The sequence below is a fragment of the Anolis sagrei genome, chromosome 3, assembly GCF_037176765.1.
Source record: "Anolis sagrei isolate rAnoSag1 chromosome 3, rAnoSag1.mat, whole genome shotgun sequence".
Taxonomy (NCBI): domain Eukaryota; kingdom Metazoa; phylum Chordata; class Lepidosauria; order Squamata; family Dactyloidae; genus Anolis; species Anolis sagrei.
In genome coordinates, this window is record NC_090023.1 from 217,118,721 (window position 1) to 217,132,684 (window position 13,964).

Here is a 13,964-nt window from a genome sequence, read left to right on the forward strand (position 1 = left end):
GGTCCTTTCAAACTGGCTCTACACTGCCATGTAAACTCCAGTAGAGTCGTGCAGACCCACGGTGGACCCAGCCTGAGCCTTGTGAGGCCGGGAGGTGGGGTGGGCAGCCAGGCAGGCCCGAAAGAGAGAGCACCGGGCGGAAGTGAAAAAAGCAGCCCGAGGCCGTTCGGGTTTGGCGCCGAAGTGGGGCGGGGAGGGGAGCGGCTCCGTCCGGAAACCGAAGACCTCGTGATTGCAGCGAAGCGGAGGAGGAGGAGGAGGAGGGAAGCGCTGCTGCCGCCGCTGCTTCTGGGGCCGAAGCAGGAAGAAGCCGAGAGAAGGGCGCTACTGCCCTCCCGCCTGCCTGCCTGCCTTCTGCGCCCGGCTCCAACCAACAAGCGCCGCGTTCGGCCTCCAGCAAGAGCCGCCGCCTCTTCTCTCCTTCTTTGGGCCGCAGGAGGCGACAGGGAAGTGGGACCGAGAGACGGCTGGGAGGAAGCGGGGCCGTTTGACAGCGGAGGCACGAAGGACGGCTTGGGGGAACTGCGAGGAAGGCGGGACGAGGCAGAAGGAGCCTTGGGAGGCGAAGAGGACGCCCAGCAGCGCCGTGTGTAGCGCTGCAATGGTGGAGAAGGCTTAGCTCGAAGTGGTAGACCGGGGCAAAGGCTTGGATTGAAGTGGTAGACCGGGCACAAGGCATAGCTCCAAGTGGTAGACCGGGACAAAGGCTTAGACTGAAGTGGTAGACCGGGGCAAAAGGCATTGCTCCAAGTGGTAGACCGGGGCAAAGGCTTAGACTAAAGTGGTAGACCGGGGCAAAAGGCATAGCTCCAAGTGGTAGACCGGGGCAAAGGCTTAGATTGAAGTGGTAGACCAGGGCTTCTTTCCAAGTGCAGACTAGGGAAGCCTTAAGAATGGAGTGGTAGACCAGGACAGAGGGAAGCTTCCTTACAGTTGTAGCAGCATCGCAAAGGTGGGGAAGACTTGAGAATGGACAGGTAGAGCAGGGCAGAGGGAACCTTCAGCATAGCAAAGGTCAGGAAGGCCTAGGAATGGATTGGTAGGGAAGCTTCTTTCCAGTGACAGCATAGTAATGGTTGGGAAGTCCTAGAGAGAAAGTAAAAGGGTCGAGCAAAGTTTCTTTCCAAGTGTAGTATAGCCTTAAGGATAGATGGGTAGACCAGGGCAGAGGGGAGCTTTTTTCTAGGTAGAACATAGCAATGGTGGGGAAGGCTTAGAGTGGACAGGTAGACCAGGGCAGAGGGAGGCTCCGCTCCACCTAGAAGACACTGGCACAGTCTTGGCTTGTCCTACCTGTCTCTCTCTCTCTCGATCTCGTCCCATTCTTCTTTCCCCATGTGGCCACCAAGATGAACCAAGCCGGGACACTCCTGCTGCGGCAGAGCTTGGACTGGGACGACTTCATCCGTGGCCGTGCCTTGAGGGAGCTTCTGCTGGACCAGTTTCCCAACCGCATCCTTGGCAGCCCCGATGGACGGCACCTGCTTCTTCTGTGCCAATCTCGGGTCGTGGCCTTCCAGCGCCTGGGTGCCGAAGGAGGGGGTGACCTGGAGAGGAGCTGGCATCCACCCCAGCCGCCTGTGGTGGGACTGTTTTTCCTGGAAAGCCCCTCCACCGCCATCCCTTGGGTGCTGGGTGTTGTCTGGGAGCGGGGCAAGGCCGAGCTGTGGCGCTTTGGGCCCTCCGCCGGGTGGCACGTGCTTCAGAGCCTGGAGCTGTGCCATGGAGGCCGGGCCCGCATCATCTCCATCTGCAGCTGGAGGGGTCAGCTGGTGTGGTGTGAGGAGAGGCCTGCCTTGGGTGCCCAGTTGACCCCAGAAAGGAGAGCCTTCCAATACTGCATTTGCACCCGGAGCCTCCAGATTGGGGAGCAGGGAGCCCAGCTGAGCCCGCTGAGGGTCATCTTGCACAATAGCCCTCTTTACCAAGTGCTGGCCTCACCTTCCGGCGTCTTCTTGGTGCCCACTCCAGACACCTTCACAAACATAGCCAAATTCATCATCATCTGGCAGCCGGAGAATGCTGCCATTTCTGTTGCCACTCCATCCAGAGGGTGCATTTGCACAAAAGCCTCTCATCCTGGCAGTGAGGTGGACTTCAAGAAACTGGTGTTGGGCTGTGTGGGCCTCTTGGCCTCCATGGACGTATTGACCATTTACGGCTGTGCCCTCTCCAGCTGTGGGGAGCTCCTCCTGGTTACCAAGGCAGGCACGGTGGAGCTGGTGCAACCCAATGGGAGGTGGAGACCTGTCTTTGACTTTGGGAAGAGTGCTGTGGCCCCAGGGCAGCAGGTCCAACTGAAAGCATCTGGAAGCACCCTGGCTTGTTTGTTGAGAGGAGCGCTTCACCTTGTGGACTTGGATAGTAGGCAGCTGATAGAGAAGAAAACCCTGAACACCGAAGAAGTGCTTTTCTTGGACTTTAATGCAGGAGAGGAGGAGGAGGTGCAGCTCCTTGCTCCAAATGGCATTTACAGCCTTGACTTATCTGATGCTGCCAAGGAGAGCCAGCCTGAACCCAACCTGGTTGAGATGGTGTTTGAAGAGGCCTGCAAATACTATCAGCGACGCAGCCTCAGCAACTCCCAGCTCACTGTGGAGAAGCTCAAGAAGGGTGACATGTTTCAGGCTCCTATTGCACTTTCCGCCATCTTGTGTCATAGTCTTACTCCCAAGGACAAGAAGCCCAAGGTCCTCACGGAGCCTTATGCCAAGCTGCTGAGCACAATGCAATTGGAACTGCAAAGCTATCAGAACCTGGAACTGCTCAAGGCCCGTGTGGTTGGAGCCTCCGAAAGTGAGGTGGAGAGCTATGGGGAGGCCCTGGTGGAGCAGGAGCTCAGCCGCCTTCTGCACTTGGACTCCAATAAGGAAAACCTGGAGTACCTGAATGCCATCTTCAGTTCTTTCCCAAAGGCATCCTGGAAAGCCATCCAGAATCATCTCCAACTACAGCAGAATGGAGATGGCCTTCTGGTAGCCAGAGCTACTCCGGATATATGGAAGAAAATTTTGTGGGGACCTCTTCCCAGCCTCAGTAAGCAACAGGAGGGGAGCCTCAATGGAGTGCTCCCCCTTTTTGAACTTGTCTGCCTTGCACTCCACCAGTTCAAGCCTAAATGGCTGCCTCGGTTTGTGGAGCTGTCCCAAGAGTGTTTGGGGGCCACTTGGACTTACAGCAGCAAAGAGGGCCCTGAGGGTGTTGTGCCTCTCTACAAGAGAGCCTTGGCTGTGTTGCCACGGAGGCACAAGTGCTCGGTAGCTGACAGGGACATGGAAATTGAGCTCTTGCTGTCTAGCCAGAGGCCCAAAGCCATCCTGCAGGCCATTGGGCAACTCATCCGGCACCAGAGGTGGCAGAGGGTGATGGAGGCTGCGGAAAAGTTCTCCAGGCTGAGCCCTTTGCTGAACAAAGAGATTTTTATTATCCTCCTGGGGGAGTTTTCCCAGCACAGGGCCCTGGACCCTTACTCAGACATGTTGTGGGAGCTCTGCCCTGCAGATCTGAGTGCTTCTGACATCCTGAGTGTTATCCAGCAGCACTTAAGCCCAGCAGAATGTGATCCCTTTCCTCCAGAGGGGTCATCCCAGCTGACAGTCGGCCTGCTGAAGCCCCTGTTGCACAAACTGACACCAAGCCCATCTGGCCGGACTGAAATGTATGCTGATGCTTTACAGGGCCCCACTTTCCCCCCACCAACTCCCCCCAGGCAGCACCGCGTTCCTCCAAAGGCAGCCGCTTCCCAGGAAGAGCAAACTCCCTTTCAAAACCACACATAAGTGCAGATAGTGTAAAGTGGTGTCAGACATAAGAGTTAAAGACAGGCAAGAGGGCATCCTGGGTCCAACAAGAGATAGAACTCAGTGCTTTTGTGTCCCACTAAGATCTTGTACATCCTGCATCAGGAAGCTGTCCCTGCCAAAAAGAGAGAGTGAGTGGTAGGTTTATTTGGAAGAGTGCAGAGCTTGAAGCAAGGGTCAACGAGTTCTGGTTTTGGTGCCTTAAACAGGAGCACATGGCTTTCATAAACAAATTATATCATTACTCATCCAGTGGGGCTGGCTAGCTGAAGTTGTTGATGCCAATCTATTCCCATCCTTTTATGAATAATGCTGGTAGGATGGGGTTGTCAGTTTTAATCTTTATGGTTTGGTCAAATGTCAGTCTGCATTCTTCAGTCATATTTATATGTGAGCTGAATATCCACTGGGTCATTAATTGCCTTGCTCTAACTATCTTGACTGTATGCTGAAACACCCATCATTCTGCTGTATTACTCTTAAATATTGGCCTTTTTTTCCCCCTGGCAGCATGCCAACTTGTGGGTGCCAGGTCTCGCTGGCTGGCTTTAGTTCCTCCTGAAACTAAAGTTTTTCAAACTCCCTGGGATGTTTTCTTCTTTGGCTACAAACCCACTGCTTGACTACACCACAAGTTGTTAAGTATGCAATGTTTACCTGTAGCAGGGAAAACCCCAGCTATTTCTACCACCATCTATACACACACCTTTACCCCTTGTAGTGGCTTTATCTGTTGCTTTAAAAAATGGAGGTGGCTGTCAATAGAGGGGGAATTAATTGAAGTAGTCCATTGCCTGTGAATTTGCAGGGATGTGTAACTCTTGCTTTGCTCTTTGTTTGCCACTCCATTGGCTTACCATATATCTGTCTGTTACAGAGAAAGATGACAAACTGTGAAAAATTGAATTTGCTGTTCCCTATCCCATTTCACGTAATAATAACTACTATGAACAAACCATGTCGCATATGTAGATATACCCAGCAAGAATTTCAACACAATGGTCTTACTCGTTTTGCCTATTTGGAGGAAGGAGGGAGAGGCATGATGTTAAACCTCACAAAATAGTTAAAATTATTAATTGGTGTGAAGGTTCCCCAATATTGCCCAAAGCAGGTAGAGTAATATAAAATCCAATCTCTATCCAGTGGTTCTCAACCTGTGGGTCCCCAGATGTTTTGGCCTACAACTCCCAGAAATCCCAGCCAGTTTACCAGCTGTAAGGGTTTCTGGGAGTTGAAGGTCAAAAACATCTGAGGACCCCAGGTTGAGAACCATTGTTTACAGCTTGTAAACTGGTTGAGATTTCTGGGAGTTCTAGGCCAAAACACCTGGGGACGCGCAGGTTGAGAACCACTATGCATTTCTGTTCTCTCTGCTCAAAGAGTGAATTTGGCTTGACGCCCAAGATGAGATGCATCATATTTCTCTACAATTGTTGTCTGTATACTTCTTAATTCTCTCACCACCCCATTAATACAGGATTCATGGTCAGATAGGATCCTACTCTAATACTGAGCTGCCTGAATTCCAAACGGAGAACTTGTGTACAGACTAGACCCAGCCTTGGTGATAAATATCGCCTTTGCAGAGTAAATAACATTTTGAATTGGTATTATTTCTTCCCTTATTGCATGTAGACATTGATAGGTTTGGGACTTCTCTCCATTCTATTAATACTACATAGTGAGGAAGAAGAAATGGCAGTACTCCGCACTTATGCTGTATCTGTGTTGCAAAATTATAGCATTTTAGCACTGCATTGATTGTCATGGCTTCAATGGGATTTGTAGTTTTGTGAGATGCTTACTGTTCTTTGCCAATACTCTGGTGCCGCAACAAGCTACAAACCCCAGGATTCCATAGGATGGAAGTGTAAATGGAAGTATGTTGCCTTCTGGGACAATCGTCAACTAAAGTGTGTTGCCTTCTGGGACAATCATCAACAAAAAAAATATACTTGTAGACTTCATAGTAAACCTATTTAAGGGACACTTCCTACTGTTTAAGGGACACTTCCTACTGTTTCAGAGTCCCTTAAACATTCCCTGAGCACCTCCAAGTTTCTTTAGGTCAGTGGTTCCCAACCTTTGGGCCTCCAGGTGTTTTGGACTTCAGCTCCCACACTTCCTAACAGCTGGTAAGTGGCTGGGATTTCTGAGAGTTGAAGTCCAAAACACCTGGAGGCCCAGTGGTTGGGAACCACTACTTTAGGTTGAAGGCTATGAATTGAACAAATGTTTATGCTGCAGAGAGAAAAGTTCAGTGGGGAGGGCATAGTTACTTACCAGTACTATCATTGTGAGTGATATTTATTCTCCTTCCTCCCTTTGCAAAAGTAATTGGGGCTTTTACTGTATATATTGGTCTTCATGAGGGCTGGAATTTTTTTGAGGTTACCTTTGTAACAAGAGTCTCCTGCGCAAGAGGAAAAGAGAAAAAGCAACTCTCCGTAAGATATCCCTGGATATTTTGCTCCCACTCATCTTGAGGAAATTGGCAAAGAAAAAGGAGGCTTTTAAGTGGTAATCTTGCTTATTGTGTTTTTAATGCATTTCTGGTGTTCTGAAGCCCTTTCTGTCTCATGAATGCAGTATTAAAAAGCGGTGCCTGTGAAGCACCTGGCATGTGCCTTGTGCTCACCCAGCTACGTGTGTCCTTTATCTCTGAGCTGTTGATTCAGGCTGGGCTTGTTAATGGGGAACAATCCCAACCAAGAAATTGCAGCCTGACCCAGAAAAGTCCCTCCACTAAGAAAACAGATTGCTGTGGGAAGGAAAACTGCAATGGTGCAAGCTGTTTGGCTAGTTCTCAAAGCACCTTTGTCTGTTGAGTCATAACACAAGAATCGTGCTGGCAGCTGCTCAGCTTCTTCTGCGAACGCCACTATGGGATCCCTGTATACCTTTTCGGTTCCTTCACTGCTGCCTCTAATAAAGAGGTAATTAAAAGCACCCACTCAAGGAGAAAGAAACAGAGAGAGGTTTGAGGAAACTACAGGGCACACGGAGAAGGGAGAAACAAAAGTTATTAATTAGTAGGTAATTGGGTTTTGTTTCGCAATGTAGAGCAGTGGTTCCCAACCTTTTTTGATCAGAGACCATCTTGAACAGGGACCCCTCTCCAACATTAGTACCAAAAGGATTACGAATTGATTTTTGGTCAACTTCAGATTTGGTTTGAGGTGCTGATTCAGAAAATTGCATTGGATAGACCACATCAGCTCTAGTTTCTCCTAAAGAACATATGCCATGGTCAGCGACAGGGAAGGAGTGGCAGGCGGCGTGAAAGGAGCAGAAATTAAATAAATAAAGAGGAAGTAGGCTCGCGGACCAGATTTTTGTCCTCACGGCACACTGGTAGTCCGTAGCCCACGAGTTAAGAACTACTGATGTAGATGGACTTGGGTGAGAACTTCAGTTCATAAGTCAAGAGAACAAGATTGATTTTTTTTCTGTAAGCAGCACTCCAGGTGTCCAAAACACCTGGAGGGCCAAAGTTTGCCCATGCCTGAGTTAGACTATATAATGCACTTGCACAGGAACTGCATGAAATGCCACCTTCCTGTAGTGAGTTACCATTATCCTGGTGGTAGTAATCTAGCATTACTTTCCATATAATTGAAAGCACCTGGTCCTGATGTTTCCAGGACTCATTCTCTCCACATGCTGATAGCCACAGTTGGAAATTTGTGAAACACTTATTGTGAAGGGTCATCTGGAGTGATGTCCCCATTCTGCATGAATCTTATGTTATCTGTTATTCACCTTGCATAAGAATTATTCTCCAGAACGTATCCAAATGTAATGTTCAGTTCCAATGAACTTTTGACAATCACTTGAAACTTTTCTACCGTTTTTGAGCTGGCTGCAAAATATCTTCAGAATTACCATGTTTCTTTCCCTATAACATTGTAAGACATTTCCAGATGGTTAAGCCCACTTGCACCTTTGGATACTTCATTTCGGCTCATTTTTGCTCACTCTAGTACCAAAATTATATGGCCTTGTGTCTTCATAATGAATCAAGGTAGTCTTCCCCAGGTTCAGCCCCTCTAGAGGTTCTGATGAACCCTTATTAGCTGAACCACAATACTCATGTGGAGGAAGAAAGATGCAAGAAAGCTAAGCCACGGTGGTTTTTAAATTAGGATATGAGATCAAACGTGAAGGGGACATGTATAATGGGTAAGATTGGAAATACAAGTTGAGCCAGTGCTGTAAATCATAGAATCATATTTGGAAGAGACCCCGTGGGCCATCCAGTCCAACCCCCTGACAAGAAGCAGCAAAATCACATCCAAAGCACCCCTGACAGATGGCCATCCAGCCTCTGTTTAAAAGCCTCTAATGAAGGAGCCTCCACCACACTCCGGAGCAGAGAGTTCCACAGCTGAACAGCTCTCACAGTTAGGAAGTTCATCCTCATGTTCAGGTAGAATCTCCTTTCCTGAAGCTATTGTTCCCCATCCTAGTCTCCAGGGCAGCAGAAAACAAGCCTCCTCCCTATAACTTCCCCTCACATATTTATACATGGCTGTCATGTCTCCTCTCAACCTTCTCTTCTGCAAGCTAAACATGCCCAGCATGTCGCTCCTCATAGGGCCTGTTCTCCAGACCCTTGATCATTTTAGTCGCCCTTCTCTGGACACATTCCAGCTCGTCAACATCTCCTTTCAATTGCAGTATTCCAGGTGTGGTCTGATCAAGGTAGACTAGAGGGGTAGCATGACTTCCCTGCATCTAGGCCAGTGGTTCTCAAACTGTGGGTCCCCAGGTGTTTTGGCCTACAACTCCCAGAAATCCCAGCTAGTTTACCAACTGTTAGGATTTCTGGGAGTTGAACACCAAAACATCTGGGGACCCACAGATTGAGAACCACTTATCTAGAAACTATACTATTTATGCAGGCCTAAATCCCATTGGCATTTTTAGCCACCACATCATATCGTTGGCTCATGTTTAACTTGTCCATGAGGACTCCAGGATCTTTTTCTCACGTACTGCTGTCAAGCCAGGCATCGTCCCCCATTCTATAGCTTTGTATTTCATTTTTTTCTGTCTCAGTGGAGTATCTTGAATTTGTCTCTGTTGAACTTCATTTTGTTGGTTTTGGCCCATTGCTCTAATCTCCTAAGATTGTCTTGAATTCTGCTCTTGTCTTCTGGAGTATTGGCTATCTCTCCCAATTTGGTGCCATCTGCAAACTTGATGATCATGTCTTCTAACTCTTCATCTAAGTTATTAATAAAGATGTTGAACAGGACTGGGCCCAGTGGTTACAAAACTGTGGTAAATGGAAAGGTGCTAAACATGCATAAAATAATGTGACCAAAAAGACACCTGGTATGCATTAATGTTTAGAGGACTGTGAATGTTTGAATACATCTTGAAGTACACCATGAACTTTGGGGAAGAAAGCTTACTTTTCCACACCAGTAATTTCATTCTATTCAATATATGCCTTGAGGCATTCCCATAATCACATTCTTCTTACTATTGAGTATAGTAATTACGGAGAAGAAGGAATTATAATGGTGCAAATTGCCTACTTGTATCATCATTGTGATTGCAGAAATGTTTAAAATAATGTGAAGGAGGCTTGCTTGAAAGGGAAATCAATCTGGTCTCACCTCTTGAGGTGAAAATAAAGCCTAAATGCAGGAAGATTAATGTACACAGTCACACAATTCTTCATGAATGGAAACAAAGTGGAGAGAAAGAGCTTTATCTACAGTGTTAGAAATCGGATTTGAAGTTTATTAGAAATAAGAAAAGGACATATAAGAGCATTCTTGTCACCCATGAAAATACATTACATCACTGTAATAGCAAAGTCAATTTTAAAAAAATCATATTATCTCCTAATCTCCATTTTATATAAAAATAATTCTGAAACTATGCTTATATCATCATTTCTTATGATGGTGTTCCATTTATTAGTTATTACAAAAGGCACTGCAACACAGAGGGGAGATGTAAACACTTCAGAACTTGGCACTTATTCTTTCTGATTCTTTCCAGCTTCTGACGAAAGCTTGTAACTCGTTGGAGATGTAATCTTTTCTACTATTCATCTAGAACTAATGGAAATCTCATGCTGGCCCTTTTCTGGGCTACTGTCATGCCCATCTCATTGGAGCCTCTTCTGTTTTGCATTATTAAACAACGTACCCTCTTGATTTCCATGACTAATTTCTTTTAAATTTCCATTCGTTTTCACTGACATCCATGAAGAGGAGTACATTTTTGGCACAAAACATTTACAGAAATTCAACATTATTGTTTTTATTATTTAGAAAAAAACAAAACAAAGCCAAACTCTGAGAATAAAGAGTTAGGACAGAGAAGCGCACATGGCTCTGGAATACTGGGTGAGAAGAGGCACAAAATGAGAAATAGCTTAAGGCAACATATGCTTTCTGGGCACAGACTAGTAGAACTGGACAGTAGTTTTAAGCTCTGGCTCATACACGCTTCTCTTTCCAGTTATTTCTGTAACAGAAACAGATAGAAGGCTGGCAGCCTAATATATGCTGTCTTCTGGAATTCTTGCAAAACCGTGATTGACTATTGTAAGGCACTATGTATATTTTTGAACAATTTCATGTAACAAACTAATTGCATCTTGTAAGGCATGAAGAGTGTGTATTCTTGCTACTTGGCCTAGTGATGGACCACTAGAGTCTAAGGCCACTTAAGACTGAAGTATGTATTTCCTGCTTTTGAGGGACAACTGATAGGTTGCCTGGTATGACAAATCCTGTAATGCCCATAACTGACAGTGTCATTCAGTCTGACACTACTGAATTAAATCCTATATTCATTATGATTCCTTAGGCACTTCTCAACCCAACACTCCTTTATGTGTAAAAGGGAAAAAGAAAGAAAATAATATCAATTCTCCTCAATACAGTGATTGTACCAAAACGTGCTGTAACCAACACTCATGGTCAGTATGCAACCAGAATCAGCCAGCCAACCTGGGACTGTAGAAGTACATAATTATCCTGAGTCTAGGAACAGGTAAAGGCTACAGTGTGCAAAGAGGAATCCCACAACAAGCCACAGTCACAAAAGATTATGGTTTCTCAGAAAGGACATAATGCAGAGACTGCAAAGTTTGTCTCTACATTAAGACAAGAGGCGTGTTTTAGTACAACTGGAAATAAGTCCACACCTTTCTGTGACAGGACTTGAAAGTCAATGCAGTTCTCCCTGTCTGTCTCTTGGAAAGAAAGGAGGCTCCTGCCACCATTTCAATCTGAGCCAGGGAGAATTTGCTGCTCTTGGGAGAGAAATGCGAGGGAAGCCTGGGGATCCTGTAGACATTCGTACAGTCATACTCAGTGCTTTTCACGCATGGATAAGTAGAAAAGGAGGTGCTACTTCTTTAGTTCTGCCCGAGGCATTTTGAACATCCTTTGCCTTGATCTGCAGAGCAGGAGAAAGGGGAGGCAGGGGAGAGAATCAGAAACAATTTCCTGAATGGTTGCAGGGATGTTGAGAGATAGGGGGAAAAACGAATGATAGTTAGCAAAAATGTCACTGGAAATACCAGGGAATTCCTTCCCAGTCCTCCTTTATTTCCTGCAGCTGAGATCTTCCCTTTCCGTTCATGCCAACAGAGGATTTCATGGTTCAGTGTACACTGCTAACCACATAGCCACACTCCTAACACCATCCCTGGCCCTGCTCTCTACAGTGACAGCCAGCAAGCAACAGTCAGTTCAGCTTAGCACAAAGAATAACACGGACTGAGCCTTGAATGTATTCAAGATACAGCTACCAAGACTGGGACTCTCCAGTCCTGAAATGGCTTTGATGCTTCTTCAGGTCCAGTCCGCAGCAATGGCTCTTGTTTAATTTATGCCCAGTGATATAGCCATTTGCATAGTCTAAGTTCTGCTTGAACTTCAGTGCTACACAGCAATGTTGGACAGATGACGTGGAAAAATACTTACAGTTCCATAGCTTCATCCCTAGAAGAAGAAAGAGAAGGTATGAGAAAGGTTTCACAAAGAAGGACAAAGAAACTAAAAAGATTATATTTTCACAGTCAAATTATTTATCATAGCAAAACAAAAAAATTTAATCTTTCAACAGTACATTGTAATCCTTCATTTTTTTGCACTTGCTTTGTTGCAGATGAGTGACCCCAACACCTGAATACTGGTTAATACAGTCTTTTTATATCGGGGGTAGGGAACATGTGGCCCATCAGATGTTGGAGTGCAACTTCCACCTCAGCTTTGGCTATAATAGTTAGTGCTATAGTTCAAAAATATCTGGAGAACCATCCTATCCCTGTCTTTCCATTATATGGAGGGTTTGTGTGTGTATGTGTGTCAGGAGCAACTTGAGAAACTGCAAGTCGCTTCTGGTGTGAGAGAATTGGTTGTCTGCAAGGCTGTTGCCCAGTGGATGCCCAGATGTTTTACCATCCTGTGGAAAGCTTTACTCATGTCCCCGCATGAGAAGCTGGAGCTGACAGACAGGAGCTCACCCTGCTCTCTGGATTCAAACTGCCGACCTTTCAGTCTGCAGTCCTGCCAGCACAAGGGTTTAACCCATTGTACCACCAGGGGCTCCAGCCCATTATATGGTGAGTACATTACTGTCATCACAAAAGCAAAGTGGTTGAAAGGAAGATTAGTTTTTAGGTTAGGCTAAGCTAGGCCATCACAATGCTATTTTAATATCAAAAATCCTCTGTTGTCAGAAAATTACATGTTTCTTCAGATTGGCAGGGCAGTATTGCATACCTAATGTCATGGCTTGCTTTGACTTCTCAGTAGGAATCAAAATTACATGAATTGAAATGAAAGCAGAGTGGATTTCGTTGCACTGGAGCACGATAACTAGCATCTGGTAAGATTGAAAACTACATCCCTACATTAGCTGTAAGAATTTCAGAGACTACCCACAAGAGATTCCATAGTACCCAACGTATTATTATCATTTTTTCAAACAAACATTTTGATTTTTCTGATATGCTATGGGAACAGTCCTGCAAGTGGAGTCATGCTACTAGGAAATGGAACCATCAAAAAGAGCTTATTCCTATGTTCATATAGAGGTATATAAACTACAGATGAAAAGAGGAAATGCATTTCAACCATGGTAATATATAATATAACTGGTAGCAGTTACAAGCCATCCTTACACATAGATGTCATCCATGCTCATCCTGCGGTAAAACTTGGCAAGCTTCACAGCCAAGATGATGCTTGGCAGGAGAAATACAGTGCACCAACCAAGACTGAACCAGAAGGCATTCTGGAAACAGAAAAGAGAAATTTGTTGCCTTTCAATAGCTTCAGTGATACTTCCAGCCTCATTGGTTGTAGTTAGACATGCCCCAGAAAGAAGCATTATTATGGGGGGAAATCACGTGTTACCTACTCTCAGGTGTTACCCTAACCATAACCCTTTCCACTACATGCTTCAATTTTTGCTCTACAGATTCCCTTCCAAAACACCCAAGACTCCCTACCCTGGGCCCCTTTAAGGGATATGGCTCTCCAGCTTCCCCTCCAAAAAGCTATAGCAAGACAGCTACAGTTTCCATGGATTTTCCTCCTATTGTTTTCTCTCACACTCTGAGATCTAGCAGCCATCCCTATATCCTTTTCATTGCCACTGTGTTATCCCTTCTCTGTGCTGATATAAGACGCCTATCTACCCCAGATCTCAAATGCAAAGAATGGGGCACTCTGATCAGTCCTCCTGTTCACATACTTACCAACGAGTCAACAATGTAGCCACAGAAAATAGTATCTATACTATTGATTGCCCAGGCTGCAGGGCCACAGCGACCTACTTCATCTTCTATCTGCCAGCAAAGAAGAAAGAGAAACGTCATGGCTATCAAAGGAGAACTTTTGTTTTTATCTTTGCCCATATATACTTAGCTCAGTCAACCATCGGTTTATTGATGCTAGTACCAATAACAAATTCTATATCTAGACAGACATGCCACCTTGTTGCTATGGGCTGCACTTATAGCTGCATTATTGCTGGCTTTGGATGAATTGGTCACTTGTATTGAACATGTACTGAACTGAGCCTCTTTTCCCATTGTGGAAAGGTTTTCAGTAAGTTTGGGGTTCACAAAGTTAAAGCAATATCTATCAAGATGTGAGAGGCTCTGTTAAATTAGATTAG

The 13,964-nt window shown here is 45.8% G+C and overlaps 2 protein-coding genes across 4 annotated transcripts in view; one reads left to right on the top strand and one right to left on the bottom strand.

The window, feature by feature from the left end:
• The first annotated feature begins 226 nt into the window (after positions 1 to 226).
• HPS6 (HPS6 biogenesis of lysosomal organelles complex 2 subunit 3) lies at positions 227 to 9,063 on the top strand. The gene has a single exon (XM_060768244.2). It carries the CDS (start codon positions 1,350 to 1,352, stop codon positions 3,777 to 3,779), a length of 2,430 nt encoding a protein of 809 aa, XP_060624227.2. The 5' UTR covers positions 227 to 1,349; the 3' UTR covers positions 3,780 to 9,063.
• A 473-nt stretch (positions 9,064 to 9,536) lies between these two features.
• Positions 9,537 to 13,964, bottom strand: part of LOC132770875 (prominin-1-A-like) — a 53,919-nt gene continuing 49,491 nt past the window's right edge. For all 3 annotated transcript variants that reach the window (XM_060768245.2, XM_067465866.1, XM_067465865.1), the window contains 4 exons: positions 13,543 to 13,632; positions 12,964 to 13,076; positions 11,762 to 11,779; positions 9,537 to 11,231 (listed from right to left, as the gene is read on the bottom strand). In XM_060768245.2, coding sequence (XP_060624228.2) covers positions 11,183 to 11,231; positions 11,762 to 11,779; positions 12,964 to 13,076; positions 13,543 to 13,632 — 270 coding nt within the window. In that variant the 3' untranslated portion in view covers positions 9,537 to 11,182. The remainder of the gene's footprint in view (positions 11,232 to 11,761; positions 11,780 to 12,963; positions 13,077 to 13,542; positions 13,633 to 13,964) is intronic.

Excerpts from the sequence above, each read along its gene's own strand:
- HPS6 (XM_060768244.2), top strand. The coding sequence starts at position 1,350 with ATGAACCAAGCCGGGACACTCCTGCTGCGGCAGAGCTTGGACTGGGAC.